Below are 24,237 nucleotides of genomic sequence, written 5' to 3'. Positions count from 1 at the left end.
CCTCGTATATAAAAAAGATAAGAAAGCAGTTCTCATTGCTTCTTCAAAATGGGTGTCCAAAGAAAATTATTTTTTCGTTCTAGTTTCGTTAGGCACTGATGCAGATGAGAGGCTACTACCTGATATCTCATTGTACAAAAGGTTGACACCGCTGCTCTGTTTAGTGGCAGTCATGAACGGTAACGTAAGTTGTGCATCGTATCCAGTGTTTCTGTTATCTATATTTGATGAACTAAAGTTCGCAAATAATGATATTTATTCCAGACATCTTAACTATTAGGCACAGATCCACTACCTAAAGCGACATATGAAAATTTGTACTGAACCAGCGCTCTAATCAGGATTTCCTGCTTACCGCGAGCGGTCGCCTACCACCTAAGCTATCCAACACGCTCCCCGGACCGATTCCCAAAGTTCCATATTCCACATACCTGTCAATTTCTCAGATTATAAATTCATTTGCCCACACTCGCACATCTCATGAACGGAATAAATTTCATTTCTTTATAAACTTATTTTACGCGACAGAACATCGGAAACTACTTTTGAAAACTCGCAGAAAAGTTTCAAGGTTTTCACCATCCCCCTAAGCAAACACAATACTGCAATGCCATGGGCTGTGAGTGACTGCATCCAGAACAAATACGATGCTGCTGTCGTTGCAGCCATATTGTTGGTACTGTTCAGGGAGAAGCGGCCACATTGCCCCACATTTTGTGATACTATCCCTTTTTATAGACGTGTACAAGCATCTGAAATTTTAGTACTAGAGACGCAAATTGTCGCAATCCAAAATGTAGTACTGGAAGAGAAAGCAAACGTGGAAAAACCTCACCAGAAAAAAGTAGAGTGGTGGTCGTATGCTAAGGCAGTCACCACACACAACTGCAGAGGGTAAAATGTGAAGGGTCTGGCAATGATGAACTGTAAAGAGGGTGTGGTGTTGTAGGCAGACTGGGAAAGACTGACACAAGAGGACAAACCGAGGAATCGGGTCAGTGAAGGCCGATGGCTTAAAGTGACGTGAGAAGCGGTGGAACAGAAAGGGGTATGGGGAGTTCTATGTTTGGAGCAGAGGGTGCGTGACTGGCGGGGTTCGTGACTGCTGTTGGCCGCGAGCTGTGTCAGTATGCCGCGCGTGCCAGCCCGGGAAAGCGGTACACGTCCGGCCACCAGCTGCCTGGAATGTCTGACACCTTTGTGGAGGCCGTGGCTCTTCAGTTAAGCAAAGGTGCTAAACGTTCGTGCCGCGGGGTGCGCGTATTAAGACATTCCAGGTCATACAAGTAAACGAAGCCGGATTCTTAAAGTGACCCCATTCCTATTGTTAGAATTCCACTGCACTCTTCCCGACTTCACTTGCCACTGCTGTGTCCGATCCTCTTTACCAAATTTTGGGTGCTCCATGCTACCATCACAAGTCAGACCAGTGCCGCTTCCACTCCTGGCTCGGTCATCACTATCGCCACGCACTGCACCGCCGTCAACACTCTAACAATACCACCACTTGCAAAGTAGGTTAGAAATCAGATTAATAATGTTGCTCACGCAGCATATGTTAGCTTTATCGGGCAACAATAAGGCTATTGACTGTGGATGGTATCGGCAGAATAGAAATAATGAAGTCACTGTAAAAAAGTAATTAATTTTGGCACTTATCTTAAATGGATTTCCACGTAGATTTCGTCGAAGTTATGGCTCATCTTGTTGATTCTAGGGTGATTCCACTTTGACTGCTAGAAGGTCCAGATCTATATTTTAGCAATATTTGAAGACCTAACAAATGAGTTTTTCAGGAAATTCTTAATGATCAAACAATCCCAGATCAGAACAATGGTATGGTAGAAATAATTTTTGACTTGGTGTTCGCGATCCACATTTTTATTAAACTTCTTGTAAATTCTTAATTGTCACATCAAGAAAAGTTTTGTATCAGTCTTCATATATTTAATTTCCACTTTAACCAAACACAAGATTTGACTGTTCTTTTACGAAGCGAAGTAACAACTTAACTTCTGCAAAGTGAAACAAAGACTGCCCTGTGCGCATTCGCGCCAAAACTGTTAAGTCAAAGATTATGACAGTCTCACAGAAATGAATACACAAAAGAACCATATCACTGTAATATATCGATACATCGGAGTGCCTATACATTAATGAAACCAAATGTGAATATTGTCACAAATGTCTGTTACTTCGCAGAACAGTAGTACGATATTACTGGTACCGAGAACTGGGGTTGGAGTGCCGTAATGGTCACGTAAATAAAGAACCATTACAACTCTCATTAAACAACGTAAAAATTTCACCTGATTGTTACCACTACCGACCTGGGCGTTTAAATTGGCGTTTTCACGCTTAGGAACATTTTACTAAATTTTAACTTCAAAAGTACTTTTGCCTCCACATGGTTTCCTACTCGTATTTTGTGTACCTTGTTTACTCTGCTCATCGTGTTGGATGCTGTTAAAAAGCTAAAACTCGCAAGAAGTGATAAGTGATAAACTATGCAATGTAAACTTGGACAAACATGATGCGAAATGAAACTGTTCAGAAGTTACAACCAGCGACATTAATGATTGCTCTCCAAATGAAGTTACCCATGAACCAAATGCCAGGCGAGCGTCAGCACAGCTGGCTTGCCATCTTCTGTTTTTCAGATTGCATGTAATTTTTTTCTTTGTTTCGTGTGCGCACGAAAGCGTCGTCCGAGAGAATCTGAACTCCCAAGTTGATTGATGCGAAATTAGACATCAATGAGGAATCTGATTTTTTTTTCCAAGTTCCTATTTTGGTGGCTCTTAATTGCATGAACTTCGTGTAATTCAGCTTCGTGTCACAGAAGAGGACCTATGTATTAGCATAGCTTTCTGCAATCATAATCACTTCGCTCTTCACATTCTCATAGTTAAAATTTTTTTTCAGGCCGTTCTCTTTGGATGTTACGTTATCCTTTTGTAACTGAAATCATTCATTGTGTGAACTCAAAACTTACAAATACAGTGAAAGCGTAAGAGGCTAGTTCTCGATAAAAAGACGAAGCAGACTGAAATTTACACACAGTATTATTTCACTGTAAAAAAGGAAGAGCAGATGAGTTATGGCGTGTTTACTTGAGTTGACGCGAATGGAAGCTCAGGCACACGATACACAAAGCAATGAAACTAAAAATGCATACAAATGAGTTCACGATATTCACACACCGATAGAGTATTACTTTCTTTCCACATCTGAGAGCAGCAATTAGATTAGAAAAACAAATATTAATCGCGGACCCAATATCGGGAAAGAAGGGGTCGATTCATGCACGAATTATCGTGACTGTAGCGTATGATGTACGACGCTGTGATGAGCAATAAAATAAAATATCGATAAAACCTAAAACACGAGTCCAGTCTTACTGTAGGGACAGAACAATCTGGCGTCCCGTTTCTTCACAGTATTTTGTCAACATGAAACTTAAATGAAACTCCAGCAGGATATTTTTATGGCACTGTCTGCCCTTCGGAACAGAAAAAAAGTTAACCTCCTGAAGTCCTGCAACTGAGAACCAAACATAACAGTAACATTGACGGCATGGAAAAAATGTCGTATAGTATGTGATCCATCAGCTACTGCGACCATTTACATAGAAAACTGTACTTAGCTGATCAGATAAATTTGGTGGCAACAGCATCTTATAAGCACTCAACCAAATCTTTGTACACAGGAGCATCGCGCTCTACCTAGGACTGCAAACTGAATGACCGAATATGCTGCCTGTTGTATGATTTAGCAAGGTTTCATCCATTTCCGCTCAAGGCTGGCAGCACATTTTACTCCTGTACCAGTTCTTAATAATCCCGTATCTACAGACTTCAGATACGTCGATTTAGGGGGTTTCACATCATTTATCGATTCCACCCAGAAAAAGTTTTGGGGATTTTGTAGCTAGGTTTCATAGACTCAGTTCTTATCCTGAGTCAGTTCACATGTTCGACTTTTTTTTATCACTGTCTTCAGCGCGAAAAATCTGATAGTTTGCCTTGCCGTTTGTACGCAATCGATGCCCCTGTCAGTATTTTGTGACACTGATCCACACATTTCAGCAGTCCCAGCTACGTTTGACCTAAAACAGCCTTTTAGGTGTTAATGGGATTAGAAGTTCCGCCTTAAGCAAGACACCTTTTTAGTTTTGTTTCACGGATACGTTTCAGCACTTTTGTGCTATCGTCAGTGCGTTCTATTTTTTTATTGTAAATTTAACATATTAACATTTGTGCTGTTCACAACATTATGTAGATGTTGCATTTATAACTTAATTGGCGAAAAGTGGATGTAAGCATTAGTTAACATACCTTACATGATGTTATTGTCCATATGCTTACACCAACTTTTCACCAATTAAGTTATAAATGCAACATTCTACATAATGTTGTAAACAACACAAATGTTAATGCTAACAAATTTACAGTTAAAAATAAAAAACAGATCGCACTGACGAAGCACAAAAGTGCTGAAACATGTATGGGTGAAACAAAACAAAAAGGTGTCTTTCATAAGGCGGAACTACTCATCCCATTTTCTCAGCAAGCACGGAGACAACAAGAACTGCACCACAAGATGATTATTTAGGTTTTAAATTTCATAGAATTACGGATAATGGTTTTCCAGTACCAATTCGTGTGACATGACCCGAGTACTAGTCAGACTGCTACTTTCATCAAATTCGCCCAGCAGACTTTTTATGTAATTATATTTAGTTAACGATTATTGCACGCGACTGATATCTTGACGTGATAGATCTGGCTATTAATAAAATTATCAGCTTACACAACCACATAACGAACAATGCCTTGTGTGAAATACTGAAACTGCAAATGTTATCCGCTAAGTCACTAATATTCATATCACATTACTCTGTAGCGCAAAATTGTGTCGGTGATGGACTAGTCACCTACAACATACAGTTTCGAGTTTAAAGTACTCCATTCCAAATAACTGGTAGATGCGATCGCAATTACTTGCTATGCCCAGTTTTCGCATCGAACCTACTTGTTCTGTTTGCGAAAAATATGGCGTGCAAATCTGCGGAAAACCCGCCGTCGATGGAAACAGTAGAGCGCGCGCGCGCCCGCGGCTGTTGCTGGAGCGCCCGCGCCAGCGCCGGCTAGCATTGTTCCCGAGCCTGCCGTCTGCTCGTCGTCTGGGCGGGCGCGGCCAGCACGATCAATACGAGCGCAGCACGGGCTGCGGCCGTTGCCCGGGCGCGAGCAGCCGCCTTCCCCCAGCCCTCAACATCCCGCCCCGCTCTGCCACGTCCCGGCGAGATTCCGCGCAGCAGCAGCACAAGCCGACGGAACTACTCGGTCGTGCGTGCACTACAGCCGCGTACTCCAGGAGGCTAGAATAAATTTCTAACCTCCTGCCCGTAGTAGTATAGGCGTTACGATTTGTCTTCTGTTTGTCACAAGCATTAAAATTCAGTTCGTCACTGCCCCCGCTGTAGTGAAATGGCACCACAACAGAAAAATGTCAGGGACGAGGATGCAGTAAGGGAATGCGAAGGGAAATCTATGGAGTTACCTGAAATAAGTCATGGCATTCACAGTTGCTCTACAACAAATTAGTGACTGCTGGGGTGAAGTCAACATAAATCTGTTTCCTTCAAACTTAAGTGCAATGTTAACAAGTAACAAGCAAATAAGACATACAGGGTACAGAATTACCATGATAATCTCTGGTTCTAACACAAAACTGTACTCACAAATTTTCTCCTTCCTGTTGGAAGCAAGACTTTCAGAGAGCATGTTAATGTCAGTATGGCTGTAACCAGAAAAAAATTTTACAAACCAAACTTACAGCTGGCACTGATGCAGTGACACATAAGTTTGGAGAATTGAGTGATTAGTGGATACTGAGTAGAAGCAAATGTACTCACAATGTTACCATAACTACAAAACTTTTGGATTCTCCTCCCCTCAAAGCTTAGGTACTGTAAGCTGTAGTAACAGAATTTTGTAACTGTAAGCTGAGAAGTTACGGAAAATTCCCTCTACTGCCTACAAATTATCTGAACCAAGCCACAACATTGACATTGGTGCTTCAGGTGAGCACAGTTACATCTTATCAAACACTGCCCATTGTGATCAATATCAAACAACTGAAGAAGCTGCCACAACTTAATACAACCCTGAAATACACCAGTATCGTTCTCCTGCTTACAATATCCTACTTGGATATCTTGTTGGATTAGCATCTTTGGGAGAGAAAGTATTGGAAATTAGTTTTTCAAACCAACAGCTCAAATCATGGAATCAATACTAGAAATAAGAATAATCTTCACAGTGATTTAAAGTCACTTAGTCTTATACAAAAAGGTGTGCATTATTCAGGAACACACATTTTCAATAACTTGCCAGCAGCCATAAAAAACTTAACTAATGAAATTCAGTTTAAGAGAAGCCTAAAGGATTTATTGGTGGCAAACTCCTTCTACTCCATTGATGAATTTCTCAGTAAAACCAACTGATTTGTGTAAAATTATATATATAAAGTACAATCTAACTTCTGCACCATTTCAGTGCAGTAGTGTGTTCATTGCAAATAAGTATTATAGTAGTTGTATTACGTGTTTACCTTATAAATAAAAATCTTCATTTTAAATTCAGTCCATTAGTATTTGTAAAATGACAATCATTCCCCTTGGGACCTGTGAAATGGTACATTAGCTTATTTGTTTTAGTTGTAAATATTTGTCTTGTATTGTTGTATTTCTGACATGTTCTACATCCTAGAGGACCTCCTCACTATGGATCAATTGGAACGAAAGTAAATCTAATCTAGAACCACAAAGCCTTCGGGGTTTTCCTAGAATGTGGTCAGTTTCTGCTATAACTTTTTGTGTACTAGCCCAGAAGGATGTGTAAAGTGAACGCTATAACTGCTTGCAAACAATCAGCAGAGTAATGAAAAAACTGCTTTTGTGGGGAATGGAATTTGTATTAAGACTGAAACAGATGAAATACTAACCACTTTGCAGAAAATTACAGTTCATTTTGATAAAATGAAGATGCTAAGTATAAGCTTCTTTCGATGCTTAATTTTTGATGGAACAGACAAAAACTGCAATAAACTTCATAGGACTGATGTTGTATGAAATAATTACAAAAAGTGATGTTAGTAACCAACCTTGCAACATTACAGTACCTTCAGGAAAATATAGTGTCACTTAAACTGCTGTTGTAGAAGTACTATTCCATAGAGGGCCACAGTAAACATCCTTTACATGGAAGGAGCATTTTGGAGACTAGGTGAAGATCGATGCATCTGTAATGGACACTTAATGTGAATCATCTAAAAGGATGAGCTTTTCAGGAACACAAAAGAGATACAGGAAATATAACATTAAATGTACAAACATACTCTTAAAATATATGCCTGCAAGAACAAATATACCAAATTCTGAACTTCAGTCTTCTGAAACACACATGGGTGATTCATTCATACATTGAGTCACCAGAAGACTAATCACTTTGCCTTCAAACACTGCCCATCCATCATGTTGTATTAAACTCTTTAATCCTATTCAGGTCTCTTGTTTTTGCCACAACATGGTGAACACAGGCTCTTTTTGTCTAATTAACTGTAAGGATGTAAAAAAGTGTCCTGTTGTAAGATATTTTTCTTTTCCAGAATGTTGATCACAAAATGAAGTTCCGGTCGAAAAAGGGACAGCTGCCATTTGTGGAGCTGAATGGTGAAGAAATTGCTGACAGTACCATCATCCTAAAAGAGCTGGGACAAAGATTTGGGAAAGACTTGGATGCAGGTCTGACAAATGATCAGAAGAATGTCTCTCATGCAATGATCTCAATGATTGAGAATCATTTAGTTTGGTAAGTGTAAAACGCCTCTTCACTAGCCACAGAAGCTGAGTATATGTAAAGATGTCAGTTCATATCTGGTTGAACGGTCACATTAATTTTGTCAGTGGGTGAAACAAAGTTAACACTGCGCTGACACGTATTCTTACAGTAATGTTTTGTGGCCCTGGTTTAATTTGTTGAATAGACCTGTTAGAGATGTAGAGTAGAGTCTACTCATGCCAATATTAATGTGATCCAGTTCAGGGCCTAAACATTTTCAGCACGATGTAGTTGGTCAATTTAGTTCTAGTAATGTTACAGTCTGCTGCATAACATGGAATTATTTCTGTATTTCACTTTCTAATGAATTTGGTGAATTACAAATTTATCAAGGCAAAATGGCCTTTCATTTGCCAATAAAATAAAATAAAGTAGAAGTAAATAAAACCAGTTAAGTGCAGTGAAAGTTGCTTTAGACACTTGTCTAAACTATCACAAACAACACCACGTGTAGTCCTGGCAGAGCACGCATGGACCCAAACTCGCAGAGGAGTATGCAGCAATGCCCCTGCTCCCATGCAGACCAGGAGGGGAAGCAGAAAGTATATGTAGAGTGGACAATGCGGTAGAACCTTGGTACATTATCACTGATGACTACTTGGCTGGATGCCAAAATATGGTACAACTATGACACTTACATCCAGAGTGATATTGGATAAGTTTTCTTTAAGGAAACTTGGTGAGAAATACTTAAATAGTAATAAATATTCTGGTTTTATGGATGCTTAGTTGTCAATTGCAGGCCCTGTTACAAAAAGTATAGTAAATGAGTCACTATGTTGCATTGTTAGACGAGCTGAGTGTGTCTCAAATGCAACAATTTTGGCCAGAATGGGAATAAATTTAAAACAGTCTTTGCTATTGTGATGTGATAAGCATATAAACCTGTCTCACCAACAGATATTATCTTAGTTTAATTCAGTTACTAGCCATTAATTCAGATCGTAAATAATTTTCTATTTTAGTGATTTTTAAATATTTAAGCAAAAAACTATGGGAGTTATTTGAATTTTTGTTTCGTCCAACCCATGTACACATGTTTGCTCTGGAGCATTCTTATTTCTTGTACTTCACATCTATACAAGTCATATTTTTCTCTTTGATACCATCTCAAGAAATGGAGACACATTGTATATTTTATCCTACCATATTTGTGGCAATAGGGTGGACAAATGAAAGGTTCAGAAAAAATGTAGTCACCTTGAATTGACTCACACTTTTGCATCGAGGAAATTTTAGACATCTATGAGGACAATTTGCAATAAAGTTGGCAAAATAATGTGTTACTATTATTCTCTCTCTCTCTATGTACTAAATGTTCATTCATTCATTAAATAATGACGTAAGGTATCATCACATGGCACACAATCACAAAGTAAGAATATCATAACAAATTAAAATGTTACAGGGTGGTTGCGTGGTGGAGGACAAAATACCCAGATAATGTTATCAAGGGATATAAAGTGAACCTGCAGCATGCCCTTGGCTCAAAAATCCCCAATGGAATATTAAACTTCTTCTTCAAGTTCACTTTTGCTCGCAAGGTAAAGTTACACGAACATAAACTTAGTTACATCTAAGTACATTGTTGGCAGTTTATATAAAAATAAATGTTTCCATGTTTCAGGGAGCCAAGAAAGTGAAAGCTCAAGGAATTGGTGTACACAAGCCTGAGGAAATCATCGAATTTGGTCAAAATGATCTCAAAGTACTGTCAGATATGTTGGCAGACAAACCTTTCTTCTTCGGAGATGAGCCGACGACGGTAATTTTTCTTTACATTTTTGTTTTTTAAAAAAAAAGAACTTGCTTGTTACTTGACTTTCACAAATGCTATGATTAAAGATTCACATTTAATTTAATTTTGCCTTTATATTTTTCAGTTGGACGTTGTAGCATTTTCCAGCTTGGCTCAGATATATTTCATCGAAAAGGAGGTCCAGTATTCGCTAAGAGACTACATGCAAGAGAACTGTGCAAACCTTGTAGGCCATGTGAACAGAATGAAAGAAAGGTAATATATCAGTCATGTTAAGCAATAAATATATATTATGCTTCAGATAAGTGTTTGTGTTAATGGAAGAAATTTGACTAAACTATTGGCTAATAATATTCATTCTTGGGTTTAAAATATTACTACAAGGATAACTGAAGTATATTTTGCGAGAAACTGTGCATAATCGTAGAAATTTAATTTCTGAACACAGGTGCTTCCCTGACTGGGAAGAGATCTGCAAAACTCTAGATCTGAACTCTCACCTGCCTAAACCTCCACCAGAAGAGAAAGAGAGCAAAGGAAAGGAAGAGGAAAAGAAAAAGGAGAAGGATGAGAAGGAAGGTGACAAGGAGGGTGATAAAGAGATTGAAAAAGAGATTGAGAAAGAAAAGGTACAGTGTAAATACTAGCCTTTAAAAGATGAATATTAATTTTGACATCAGATGTAATGTAGTAGTAGTAGTAGTAGTAGTAGTAGTAGTAGTAGTAGTAGTAGTAGTAGTAGTATTTTCCATTTCTCTTGCATCAAATGAGGCAACATAATAAAGAAACAAACAACTTCATTTCTTGTTTTGGTTTTTATAATATTGTATTAACACTTAAAAGTTAGCTAACATATTTCTGTTTCCTCCATTGTTATGAATACAGATTATATGTTGTTACTCCATGCACTAGCCCATGTAGTGTATTAAATTGTGTACTGATATTGGCTGCCCCTGCCCGTCCCCTACCCCCTTTCTGCATTACCTCCTAAACAGACATTTCATGCCTCACTCAATACATAAGTTTGTGGAACTGCAACATGCCCCACCACTGTTCACCTTTTAGTATAATCCATGACATATTCCTCAAATTTTTAATGTCAGTCTGTTCTCATTTCTGCATTTTCATTTTATTTGTATACTCTCTTTGCCATAAACTTTTTCTCCCCTGGCCCCTCTCCCTGTCCCCCCCCCCCTTTTCCCCCTCAACTTTGAAGCATTTTTGTTGTTAAAACCCACACCACTCCCCCTTTACACAAAGTGTGAATGCAAATTGGTTTTTTGAAATTGCTTCCTTTGAAAAGTTCCTAAGTTTCTGTTCAGTATGCCATAAATAACAGCTGTAATGTACATCCAAATAAGAGTGTGTTAAGTCTACTACTTTGTATTTAATTAGTTGTGGACTCCTTCATATTCTCACAGGAGCAAATTTTACAAGGTTGTCATCAAGTAGATCCTTGTTTCATCTACTGTCTGTAGCTGTCTAATTTGTTTTGTCACCTAGATCATTAACATGATATTGTATTTGCAAAAATTACCAAATATAAAATGTTAATTTGAGTTTTTGAATTAAAAGAATGTAAATTATTGTCATAGTCTCGGAAGAAATATATACCAATGGGGTCCAGAGCTGGATACACTGCAAATATTGTCAGTGAAGATAGAACATTATCTTCCACTGCAGAAGTTTGCACTGTAACATTGCCTAATAGAACAAAGGTTACTACAGTACTTAAAAATGCTTGAGAATTAACAGAGTACTTCTTTCACAAAATTTTTGCAAGACAATGATATTGATTAATGTGGTGCGTCTATAGATACTGTATCTCATTTCTGAAAAACCTGAAATTCTCGTATATTGTTAATATGAGCAAATATAAGTTGTTAAAGTACATACAAAATGTAGTAACTATCATGTTTACGAGCTGTAGAAGTATGAAACCTGAATTTGGTTACAATAATTACATGTCTGCTGTTTAAAACTGAAACAGCACTTCATTCAAAATAATCTCCAGTTCCATTTACATATTTCTCCCATCTGTATTGCAGGCTATGAATGCCATGCCAAAAGTTCTTCTTTTGAAGTGAACCAGTCAGTGAGCCATTTTTTTACATTTTCATATGAATTGAAGTGTTGTTCAGCAAGGGCATGTCACAGTGATATAAACAGATTATAATTGGAGGTAGCCAAGTTTGGAGAATGAGAAGAATGCCTTAGTATTTCCAAACAGAATGCCTCGATCATTTTCCTAACCTGTTTTGGTGTGTGTGATGGAGCGTTATCATGGAGCAATATGACTTTGTGTTCCCTTTTTCCATATTTCAGTTGTTTCATGTAATGCTTGATTTAAATCACTCACTTGCTGTTGATAGTGATCAGTGTTAATGGTTTTAACAAGTTTTAGCAGCTGATAATAGATGACACCCTCCTGATCTCGCCAAACACAGGCATTGTCTCCTTTCCAAAGCGATTCGGTCTTCTAGTGGATGTCACGGGTCTGCCTGGATTCACCCATGACTTAAAACACTTAGGATTCTCAAAATGTATCCATTTTTCATCACCTGTCACTATTCAATGGAGAAACTACTTTCCTTTTTATCTGGCAAGTAGCATTTCACAATTGGCCTTTTGATTTGCTTGTTGTCTTTCATTCAGTTCATGCGTAATCCATTTTCTCACTTTCTCATCAGCTGAAAGCTTTGGGAAAAGTGCAGAAACGGCTTCCTGCCTCACATTAAATTGTTCAACAAGTTCCTGTGGAGTCTGAGTACCATCATCCAATAAGGCCTATAATTAGTAGTCTCGGAATTTTTTCGATGGTTTCTTGTGTTCGTCATTTCTCACATCTAAATCACTACTTCTGAATTTTTTGAACCACTCAAAACAGTTTTTTCCAAAAGCAGGTTCATTCAAAGCTTCAGCAAGAATTACATGCAATTTGGCAGCAGTGTTCTTCAAATAACAGAAAACCAATACCGTCTGCTAATCATAGTTTGTGTGACACAAAACTAGACATGTTTATGGGTTTGAAACAGAAACTGATGTGTGGAACTTGTGTTACTGTGAGCTGACATTCTTTGTCAGTTGTTGCAGGAAGCAGATGGCACAGCAGAAGCAGTCTCACGGGCTCTACACTGATGGGTAGCACCATCTAAAGGGAAATTCAAGTTTCATACTTCTATACCTGCTAATTTCTTAGAAGTCAGTTGTGCTTGCTTGAAGTGTGTAAGAAATTAAGCCCAATTGGGTAAGGCTGAAAAGATTAATCTGCATATCAGAGTACAACAATAAAGGTAAACACTAGAACAGATTTTTGACAGTCCTAAAATGGGAGGAAAGGGGGCATCTGGACCCTGCACCAAATATTTTCATATTTTATTTACACTAATACCTTAATTTAGTGCATCTTAATATCTACCTTTCACTAGCTACATAATAATTAAACAAGATAATTAATACATATGTACTTTACTAATTTCTTTGCTCATGCTAACAAGTTTCCTAACTGTAGACTTCCATATATAGCTATTTGTAGAACCTTCTAGGTGTGCTTAGTATATATTGCCCATTTCACTCCCACATATGTTATTAACACATGGACATTCCACTAAAGTCATTTTATTCTACCAGTGCACTTTGTGCAGGTGACTTTTGTTTCACACGCATATTCTCCGCATGCGGCTTTGTGGCACTTAACAAAGTTGCTCCTGGTCCTGCTGTTTTTGCAGTGGATGGTCTGGCACTTTTCTGTCCTCCCTGCTTCTTTATTTCCACAAGTTCATTTGCCAACTTAAATGTGAACTTTCCCTTTAGTCATTTCTTGTTATAGACTGTTTTGCAGGGGATGCATGCATTATTGCTGCCATATCAGGATGATGCAGAAGACAAATCATCATTTTCCTACATTCAACCCTGATAGTATATTTATTGGTCATTTGATCAACCATGTCTACTCCATAGTTTGTTCCATTGTAGATTTTTATGGTTTCACCTACTTCAGCATGCAGTGTTCTCGGGAGAAAGACATTCTTTTTTCCTTGCTATAGTCATGATGCAGCCTGTGTTGCCTTTCTGAAATGATATTGTATTGGTGTATTTAAACATTGGCTTCCTGGCCTCATCAGGGATCTCACAACAGACAATCACTGTACCAATTAGTTTCCTTTGCGCTGTTTGAAGAGAGGTCTGCCAAGTTTTTCTTGATTCAGAAATAGCTCCTCCATCAGATGCAGAATCATGTCATGTAGTGATTGCAGCTGTGCATGTCCTCTTTCCTGAGGTGCGGGGAAACTTCATTTAGTAAACATTTAAGACATCCCCCCCCCCCCCCCCCCCCCCCATGGAATTTGAGACCATATTTGTCAGCTTTGTCGAACATGAATTCAGTGAAACTGCATCTTGATTTGCTTGGTCAGAAGTTGCTTATCTATGGTTGTTTTCTGCAGGACAGGTAGAAAAAATGTTTTCCACTCAATTTCCCCCAAATTTTAGACAAGAGTGAATTTTTTGGCTGGTAGGTATACAGCTTGGGTTCATAGTTAATCAGAACGGAGAAATCTAAGCAGCTCATGAAGTAGGACCACTATTCATAATAGTGGGCTTCGAAAAAGGCAACTAAAGATCAGCCATGCACACATTATTTTGTACAAATGACACCACAAGCATATATATCGGCTAGAAATTTCTCCAGGTAAAGTGACACAGTCCAGTGATTGTTTTCTAGCACTTCTCGAGCATTTGATTGTGTGTTTCTTTGAGAGGTATCACTGCAGGGTCAAAAATCGTGTGGAAAGCACCGGCAAGTCGTCTACTAGCTGGCAGATAGTGTTAGTAGTACCTCCTCTGCTTTAGAATATTCGTAGCCAACATTCTGCCACAAGATTAAACTTAGGCAATCTCTCAGTTGCTTCCATCATTGTAGAGGCATTCAGTTGGGTCTGCTGTAAGGATTTACTTAAATTAGAATCTGAATCCTCCTGCCCCCTCCCCTAACATCATTCAGTGTCTTCATCTTCACTTGTCTCAGATACAAACCCTCACCTTAATCAGTGAAGTCAATTTCAAATTCAATGTTGGAGTTCTCAGAGATGTAACGTTTCTTCATCAGAAAAGTCAACACTTCTGAGATGTGTTCAAAAAGTCTCAAACTGCCAAAGAAAGTCATGTGAATGAAATGATCTGAACTGTCAGAATGGAATGTGCATCTGCCATAATGGAATAATGAGTAGCAAGAACTCTGCACGATTGCTGGTATTTGCAGCTTCATTGTTGGTGTATCCACATAAACTTGAATATTACAGTGGTGTCAAACTGACCCTGTCTGCCATTCTAGGTATGTTGAATGAACTGTCAAAAATGTTGAAATCATAACACATCATCATAAAGTAAAGAAGAAAGTATGAAAAGTTAAAACATTTCATAAATGAACAAAAAATTGATACTAAATTCAAGAAAAAGGAACAACAATCATTTTACATATCTTCTGCTGATCTAGCATTAATGTTCAGGATATGATACTGTGTTTCATGATGCATTGGAGGAGAGCAAGATTCTTAAACCAGCAGTCATCACCAAATACTATGTGTGAAAACATTTTGAATTCCTGGAATTATTATTCAATCAGATTTATGAAGCTGTTGCACTGTAGCCTCCCAAACTATCCTCAAAATTATAAACATGTGTCTACACTTGAATCTCCCTTACACAATATAGTACCTGCTATCTCTGGCAATCACAGCCTCAAAAGTTATTTTATTTTGCTCACATTTTCACTATCAAAGTGGCAAGTGATATACAGTCCATATGTTAAAATTAATTATGCAGGTTTGAGTTTTATTTATTACTTTGTGATTGTGTATCCAGTATTACACATTTATGGAAATGGTAATTCTGTTTCAGTCTGAAAAAGAGGAGAAAGAAGTTGAAAAAGATGTAGAAGAGAACAAGCAGAAAGAAGAAAAAGAATCAAAGTGAAGAGTGTGATAAGAAAACCTTCCCTGTCCCTCCCAAGTCCTTTATTTGGTGTCTAAGTGTGTTGTGTGACCCAGCTTAGCTCACTGCATCAAAACTCTCCTCGGCCGCCGGCCAACCAGCTTGCAGTCGATGAGACAAGAGCTTTTTATGTTCATGTGCAACACAAATTAAAGAATTGTAAAACCATTTTATAAGAATTTTTAAAAAATTCGAGAGTTATTTGTGTAGCTTTTTATGGAAGTTTTTCTATACAGTTGTGTGTATTAAGAGAAATACTAATGACAGTTATTGTTTAAAGTATATGAAATATGGATTTGTTTTCCTCTTCGACTTTTTGAGATGTGTTTACTACGATACAAAGTATTCCAATATTCATTCCACTATACCATCTGGATATTTTGAAGACTTTTCAACATAATTGTGTTTGTAGAATCATAGATTTTAGTCAAGGAGAGGGTTCTGGTGAAAAGAAGCCTTTTCTGTTGGCTCAAGATTTTACAATTACATTTAATGGAAAAGGTGAGATTCTAGACTGAGCTGGCCAGCACAAGATTTAAGGCATTAAATTTTGAGTAGAGAAGAATGATGTGAAAGACAGAGATGCCCAGAATAAAGTGAAAATACTGTAAGTAGATAGAGAATCATTTTCCCCTTAATTTCCTTTCATTGTAACTATTATATCAAGCTGTAGTGGTATATCTTTTATGTACACTACAGCATTTGAAGGTCCTTGACTGCTGTTATTGACATCACACACCTGAATAAATTTGTGAGTGATTGTTATGTGGTCAAGTGATCCCAGATTCAGAAACAAAATTGCATATATAAATGTTTGTTAGCTGTAAGAACCATTTTATTTTGAGAATGAAGTGAGCTACTATTCCTCCTCGTAAAATGTTCGCATGAAGACACTTAATGTGCAGGTTTCACAAAGTCTGCAAACAAGTGGGGAGGGGCAATGCTCTTTGTGGTGAAACAACCAAATATGGCATCCCTGGAAGTGCAACTGTGAAGGATGGTTTTAGATTCTTGGGACCAGACAAGCAGTGGACACTTTTATACACACATACAGTACAAGAGCACATAAGATTAAAAAATGATAAATGACTGAGCAACGAGATGGTAAGAGCTTGTTTTTCTCTGTACAGTGTGTAACCAAATAGTACTGTTTGTTTCACTTTTTGGTACCTTAGGAATGACTGATAAACTGTACAGGGTAATACATGCTTATAAACCTCAGTGTCACTAAAGAGTGAATCATGACATTTTTGGTTCAGTGAGTTTTGAGGCAGCTTGGTACAGCATGAAAGCTGCATATAGAATGTTTATACTTTAAATAAATGTGAATTGTCCTTATTTCTTCCCAACCACTTCAGCTTGTTAGTGTAGCCATAGCTGTATATTAAGATTTTATTAAAATATAATTTAAAGTGTCACAGCATGTGAATAAAGATTGAATGTGTGGTGCAGCATGAAAATGTGTATTATATGGAGATGTGTGTTTTTTCATTCTGCAACTGGAAGAGGTGCTTGCCCTTTCTGCAGATGGCATTTTGGACTCCATGAAGCATATCAGGGGATGATTTGGCAGTTAATGTTGCCTCAACCAACCTGCCAACAGTTCTTGGGGTAGAATATACATCTTACATCTCTCTCCCCCCATTCCTTTACCAAATCCCTGTTAACAGTTGACTGTGTTTTAGAATTGCAAATACTCATAGAATTATATTACTATATGGCATACCCTCCCTCTTTCACTCCACATACTCTTTAATTCATAGAAAAAATATATATTATATATATTATATATAAATATATCAGCTTTTTTGCTTTATGGACTGTAATTAAAATTTGGCCAATAAAGGTAAAATTCTTGATTTTCTGTTTTTGTTTCATTGTCAACAATATTAATGGTAATCTAGGTTTGTTTCAAAGTATGACTACAATTGCAGTTTAAAAATACACTGTAGCATGTAATAGTGCTCCATCCAAACAGCAACATCTTTCAGCAGTAGATGTCATTTTAAAGTAATGAAAGAATAGCCAATGCAGCCATTGGTAGTTTAATAAACTCTATAAAGAATAAACTCTTCTTGTGATATATATGTAGTGCACATGGAATCGGTTACAATTATGAAGGACAGGAAATAAATATATTTCCTGTCACCATTCTGAATTAAACTCTAACCTGTTTTGTATGTAGTAGCTCACAATTTGTTAGCATATGTAAGTTTCCCAAATCTTTTCCTTCTTTTAAATTCTCTCCCACAGTTCTAAGAGTTGGAACATAAGGTTCCAAACTTGGTTAACACATTTGTGTTTCTTGCTCTGTTGCCAGTAAAACTTTTCATTTGTTGCTATAACTAAAAGTGTATTTGATATTATTTGATTTTTGAATCCGGAAAGCTCTTGGCAGAATACAAAAGACCGGACAATTTTTTAGTTAAAAATTGTTCATAAAATTCATGTTGCTGACAAAATGTGTTTGTTCGTCACTGTGGTTGCATTAACAGGTACATCATTGTGATAACCATTGTGTAGTTGCTAATTTCATAGTTCCCAAAATACATTCAAAAACAACAATAATGCATTGCTTTAAAGAGTGTGTTGACACTACCAGAAAGGAGTCGTCCAGCCAACTGACAGTATTTATTATAGATATCATATTTGAATTTCTCTTTGAAACCAGCATTGTGTTGTGATTTTCTGTGTTGGAGGTAACTTAACTGACCAAACAGGAATCTCAGATCAACATGAATCTACCAACCAATGATTGGTTGTAAGTTAAGCTTACATTTTCTATCTCAAAGTACGTTGAGGGTATGTGCAGTTCTGGTTGTTGTTTTGATCAGTGAAGGATATGGGTTTTTTCATTTAACACTTGCACTAGTGAAGTAAAATAAGTTTTATTTATTGCATTTGCTGTGTGTCAATGCGTGCCCTGACCCAGTAAGAATTTGTAATCTGTATATAGTTCCTGAACAAAGTATTTTATCAGATTGTGTCAATTTCTTTGCTGGCAGAATTAGTTTGTCAAGACAAGCTGTGAATTGTGCTTGGATAGCTCAGTAGAGCACTTGCTCACAAAAGACAAAGGTCTCCAGTTAGTCTCCGTCCAGCACACAGTTTTAATCTGTGAAAAAGTTTCACATGAGTGCGCTCTCTACTGCAGAGTAAAAATTTCATTCTGGAATTTATTTTTAGTTTGTTTGCAGACATTTGTGCAAAAAACTAACACACAAATTACACATTCAGTGCAAACTTTCTTTAATAGCAATCAAGGCCCCTCAAAAATTCATTCACTTCAGTGTGAAGATTAGTAACTAGATTCAGGATTGCATTCAACTTGATCCATGCGAGTCATTACCGAGTTGCTCTAGAATTGTTGTTAAGGAATTCTTCATGGTAATAGTTTAACACAAAATGATCGTCAATGAGAAGGAAATTTTCATTTACACTATGTGAAAATATGTACAAATTTGACAGGTCTGAAGGTTATCCCAATAATTACTTGAAAAGTAGTTTCCAAAATATAACCATCTAGTCATGAGAAGTATTACTGCATGTGAATGTTTCTCATGTAGAGTTCAAGAAAATCTTCATACAAAGTTTTCATTTGCCATTAAAGTAACTTGTGCTTAAGTTGGTTAAGTATTGCTTACCAGTACTGATATCTGCCAGTTGTATTTTTAATTTCACTCTTGCACTGTATGCAAATGATACATGCTAACATTTACAAAAGTAGTTCAATTTCCTCTCATCTATAGTTTCCAGCAACAGCACACTACTAAATATTTGTCCAACCATTACGACTCTTCATCTAATTTTCTTTATTAGTGATCTTTCCTCACTGACTTGCTGAGGGCCATGATTGTTCTTCAGTTTACCAGTCTATCTTGTAACATCTTAACATTATTTCCTAAGTGTTTTACTTTGTCTCCCCAGTGTCCTCGTTTCGTGCACATACAGCTGTGCTCAAAGCACAGCATTTCATGACACTAATAAAGGTATATATTTTTGATGTCAGCTATTTCTTTATGTAAGTATTTACTGTTTCTCAGAATATTTACCTTTAAAACTTGCATTTCCGCATTCATTTCAACCAATAATGAAAATATTTTTTCCCACTTTGATATTGGCACCTGATAAACACGTTTCGAAGGATTAGACAGCTATTGGAAGTGAAGGAGATTGGAGAAAACATGCAGTTCATCATTGTGATTTCTATCAAATAATCAATTGGCCGATGTTCTGTTATACAGCTGGCCTGTCATGATGAAAAATTGACATATTTTATAGGTTCCTGAGTTTCTAGATGTCTCGCAAACAACTTTAAGTGCAGTTGAACATTCAAGTGTTCCTCAATCCAGTAAATCAATGGTCATGACACATTCATATCAACCAGAGAAACAAATTATTATTCTGTTGAGTGTTTCATTGACTGCCTCCTGGTTTCAGGTCATGATGAAACTTCCCAGTTGATTGATATGTGTGAGGTGAAAACTAAGCAGCAAAGTTTCATCTCCTGTTATGATATAGACTCTCAGATTTTGTGGAATCCTTTGGGCACAGACCTTGTTCACAGCTGAATGTTCATGCAAGACAATGTACTGCAAACTTATATATGCCTAAGGATGCCTTTACCTTGCATTGTTCCATAACAATCCTCTTTAGCCATGTTGCACATAACATAAATGTCTTTAGAAATTAAAATTAATTTTGATTGATCATCATGAAATTAATCACTGTTTGAGGCAGGACTATGACTAGATTCTGCAGGGTAAAAGTAAAGTCTTCTTCCTTTCTAAGATGATTACTTGAACAAACATATTAAATGTCTTCAGTTATGCCATTATGAAGATCTTACTGATCTTTCTACTAGAGGTGGTCAGTATGCCCACAGAGATTGCTCCTGACTTTTGACTTGGTTGTGGAGCAGTGAGAAGCTCTCGGGTTGAGCACAGGTGCTCATGAGTGAGGCAGCAGTCGTTTTCATAGCTAAACACTGACAAAGTGTGACCAAGAATGGCCTGCAATTAAAACTGCACACACACATGCATTTTAATGAATTTATTATTCATCTTCATAATATTTTGATCTATGAATTTTCTTGCTATCTTGTTTAGAAAGATTGTAGTATTGGAAAATGATGCAATTTTGTTAGTTGGACGTGTTCCAAGAAGTAAAAAGTTTACTCTTCTGTGTCAAACTCAATTTCCAAAGTTATTTCATAACTCTTCAGTGAAAGAGATAATACTCTCTAAATGTAAAATAAACTGAGAGATAAATCAGTCATGAAATAGAATCAGTTAATGCAGCAGTCTCTGAAGAAACATAATACAGTACACGACATCTATGTGACTATCATTTCTGACAGTAACTGCTGAATACAAAATTGTGTATATACATACAAGTTGACTATTTAAACAGATTCTGTGAGTTATACTTGTATATCTTCAGAAAATAATTTACATATACTTATTGTTTTGAATTACCAACATGTCACTGCGATCTAGGTTGAGACAGCAGCACTTCCGATAAAACTAAGCCTGGCATGCTAAAATGCGTTTCACTGGCAGTGATATTGGTGGGAATGCATAGCATTTGTTTAGCCACTTCAGAGTATGGGGAAGGCACAGGTATTAATTAGCCTTCCACAAAGTCAAAACATTCTTGAAATAATAATCTGAGCAATCCATGTTCAAATATCTCTCAAAGCTCATCTGTACATTTGGAAATTGAATGTCGGCTCCATAATTTTGATATGCGAAAGGAGTGGGATCTTTCTCTTCTTCTAAAACTATGGTATGTAACTTATATTGAACTGTTTGAGATGTATGTGTATATGTATCTTTTCCTCATTCACTCTGCAGTCTGGAACTGCGCTGCTGCTACGGTTGCAGGTTTGAATCCTGTCTCGGGCATGAATGTGTGTGATGTCGTCCTCTCATTGCACACAGACCCAGTCTCCCCCATCTACTCAATCTCCCACTTCCAAGCTCCACTCCCTCCAAAACCTCAAAACTCTAATAAACATAATCTGGAACCACAACACCCTAATTCAGTAGTTAACCTTCCCTCCAAACCTCTCTCCCAATCTGAAACCTCTGTCGTATCCAAAGGCCTCACCTTCAGCCCTACTCCCAGATTCAACCAAACAGCCCTCATCAAAGATTTAATGTCCTACACTCGTAGTCTCTGCTGGAAATATCACTTCGCCACAAAGAAAAATAATCCTAATCATTACTCCAAATGATCCAACTACCCAAGACACTATCCAAATTGAACCCTGCCTGGAACAGTTTGGTCCTCAATCACAGCGGGACCCACCTCCTCTTCCTCAAAATCACTCTCTCCAAACCTTCCAGGAATTTCTCACTTCCAGCCCTGCCTCTCAATCTTTCTTGAAAAACCTTAATCATACTCACAACATCACCACAGCTGAAGCCCAGGCTATCCGTGATCTGAAGGCTGACAGATCCATCGTCATTCTTCTAGCTGACAAGGGTTCCACGACCGTGATACTTCGTCGGGAGTATGTGGCTGAGGGACTGTCAGCTTTCAGACAATGCTACATACAAAGTTTGCCAAGGTAATCCCATTCCTGATGTCCAGGTGGAGCTTCAAGGAATCCTCAGAACCTTAGGCCACTACAAAACATTTCACCTGACTCCATCAACCTCCTGACCCCACAAACACCCCGCACCCCTACCTTCTACCTACTTCCTAAAACTCACAAACCCAGACATCCTGGCTGCCCCATTCATCTGTGACAGTTTTTTAGATTTATATGGAACTGTGTTGCCTTAAGTTAGATGATGAACAATAGAAAGGAATCAGTTTTTATGGTTTTAATGCACCATTGTCCAGAAAGTGAGAGATGTGAAAATAAACCTTAAGCACTCATTTCAAAGGGCTGTAAGAGTAAATGGTAGGAAAATCAAGTAAATTATTGTGAGCACCTTATGAAATGATGCAAATTCCTAATACAATTAAACTATTAACTTGAAATTATCCCAGCAGGAACTACCTCAGCTTGTTCAGGGTATATCCAGCAAACGTACATCCAATCTGCTGACATTCACAGAATGTCATCTTTTGTTATCTTAACTCCATAACAAATGGCACTAGTGTCTAAGGTTTCAACAGTGCAGTGGGAATTTGGTGCAGGCTTGCTGTGGTGGATTTCTGCACCAGCTCTAGCCCACTCCTCCCTCACCCCAATTGTATCTCGTGGCTGAGAGTGTGACTCAAGGTGAAAGATCAAGGGCTGAGATAACTGGCTCCACATTCAACTGAAAACCTTTATATTAAATTTTCACTTTTTCATAACATTTGCTTTAAACACACACTGTAAATCAATTACTTTAAATATGACAGTTTTAACAATAACAGACAAATTTTAACACTATAATAATGTCACATCTAAAAAGAACAATTTAGTGGTTGTTGAAAAACTTTCCCAGTCCCTTGAGGTCTAATATTCATTTACAAATATTAAAAAACAAATGTAGTTAATAAAACTACCACAAGTGCAGAAAGATGATATGGTCATTATTTGCTTTTAGGAGTACCTTGCAGTAAAAACTTCCTCAGAAGCGATACTTGGACCTCTCTGTGCGCTGGCAGACAACAGCTGATGAAGCTGGGAACCCACTTGACCTCTGTGGCCATTACTGGTTGTATAATACTGCCCCATTTTTGAGACACCATAAATGATACAAAATTAGTCGTAGAAACATGTTGATGAACCTTATAAGGCCAATAGCATGTTTATTGTATTGTTTAGGCACATCAAACAAGATCCTTTAACCATGTGTCTGAAAATTTACTTACATCCAGAGTTAGTACTTTAGCACCATATTAAGGTGCAAGTGCTGGAGATAATGGTCAAAGCTAAGTTATCAATCACTGTGCTAGCTTCAATTCAGAGACGATACTAGGGACATAGTGACAAGTAAAGATTTTAAGGGGAATAAAAAGTGAAAAGGAGATTTTTTACTTCTTGTAACTCCCATCTCTTCTCATTTCACCCCTCCCTTCTATCACCTCTTAAACAATTCTGACACACTTCATAACATATTGTCTTTGATCTTCTACTCTCTTGACACTTCTCCTTCATCTTTCACTGCTTTCCAGCTTGGTAACCAGCCAACTGTCCATTATTTTCCAACCATCCCCCTTTGTCACACCTCCCACTCCAGACAAAATCTTCTGTCCTCTGAGCTAGGAACCTGTGGTTTTCAAAATAGGACTGGTGTTCTGTTTTAATTCACTCTTAGCAATACAGTGAGTTTGTGCCCAAAGGTAATGTGACAAAACTAGACCACTACGCTGTTATTCAATTAAGGTGATAAATTTCTGCTGCTCAATTGAACAATGAAAACTGGATAAAAAGTAAAGTAGTGTAGTGACAGTACTTACTATAAAACCTGACAGTAAACGGTTGGGTGTGAAAAGTTTCCTAACTCTCTTCCATTAAATCTTTGTGTGATGAAAGTATGTGATAGTGATTAGTAAGTGTAAAAATCTAGTCACAAATGTAGAGAACAGGTAGAATACTACAGCAGCAACAATTTGATTTTGGCAACTGTGATG

General features: G+C 37.6%; 1 protein-coding gene across 1 annotated transcript in view; it reads left to right on the top strand.

Moving 5' to 3' along the window:
- Nucleotides 1-17,521, top strand: part of LOC126188043 (failed axon connections) — a 151,130-nt gene extending 133,609 nt beyond the window's left edge. Inside the window, exons 2-7 of the mRNA XM_049929476.1 lie at nucleotides 7,675-7,877; nucleotides 9,316-9,451; nucleotides 9,535-9,672; nucleotides 9,791-9,921; nucleotides 10,115-10,295; nucleotides 15,565-17,521. Coding sequence (XP_049785433.1) covers nucleotides 7,675-7,877; nucleotides 9,316-9,451; nucleotides 9,535-9,672; nucleotides 9,791-9,921; nucleotides 10,115-10,295; nucleotides 15,565-15,639 — 864 coding nt within the window. The 3' untranslated portion in view covers nucleotides 15,640-17,521. The remainder of the gene's footprint in view (nucleotides 1-7,674; nucleotides 7,878-9,315; nucleotides 9,452-9,534; nucleotides 9,673-9,790; nucleotides 9,922-10,114; nucleotides 10,296-15,564) is intronic.
- The last annotated feature ends 6,716 nt before the right edge of the window (nucleotides 17,522-24,237 follow it).

This window comes from Schistocerca cancellata, chromosome 1 (assembly GCF_023864275.1).
Source record: "Schistocerca cancellata isolate TAMUIC-IGC-003103 chromosome 1, iqSchCanc2.1, whole genome shotgun sequence".
Lineage (NCBI taxonomy): Eukaryota > Metazoa > Arthropoda > Insecta > Orthoptera > Acrididae > Schistocerca > Schistocerca cancellata.
Note: the sequence above shows the minus strand (reverse complement) of the source record. Positions and strands in the feature narration are given on the sequence as shown.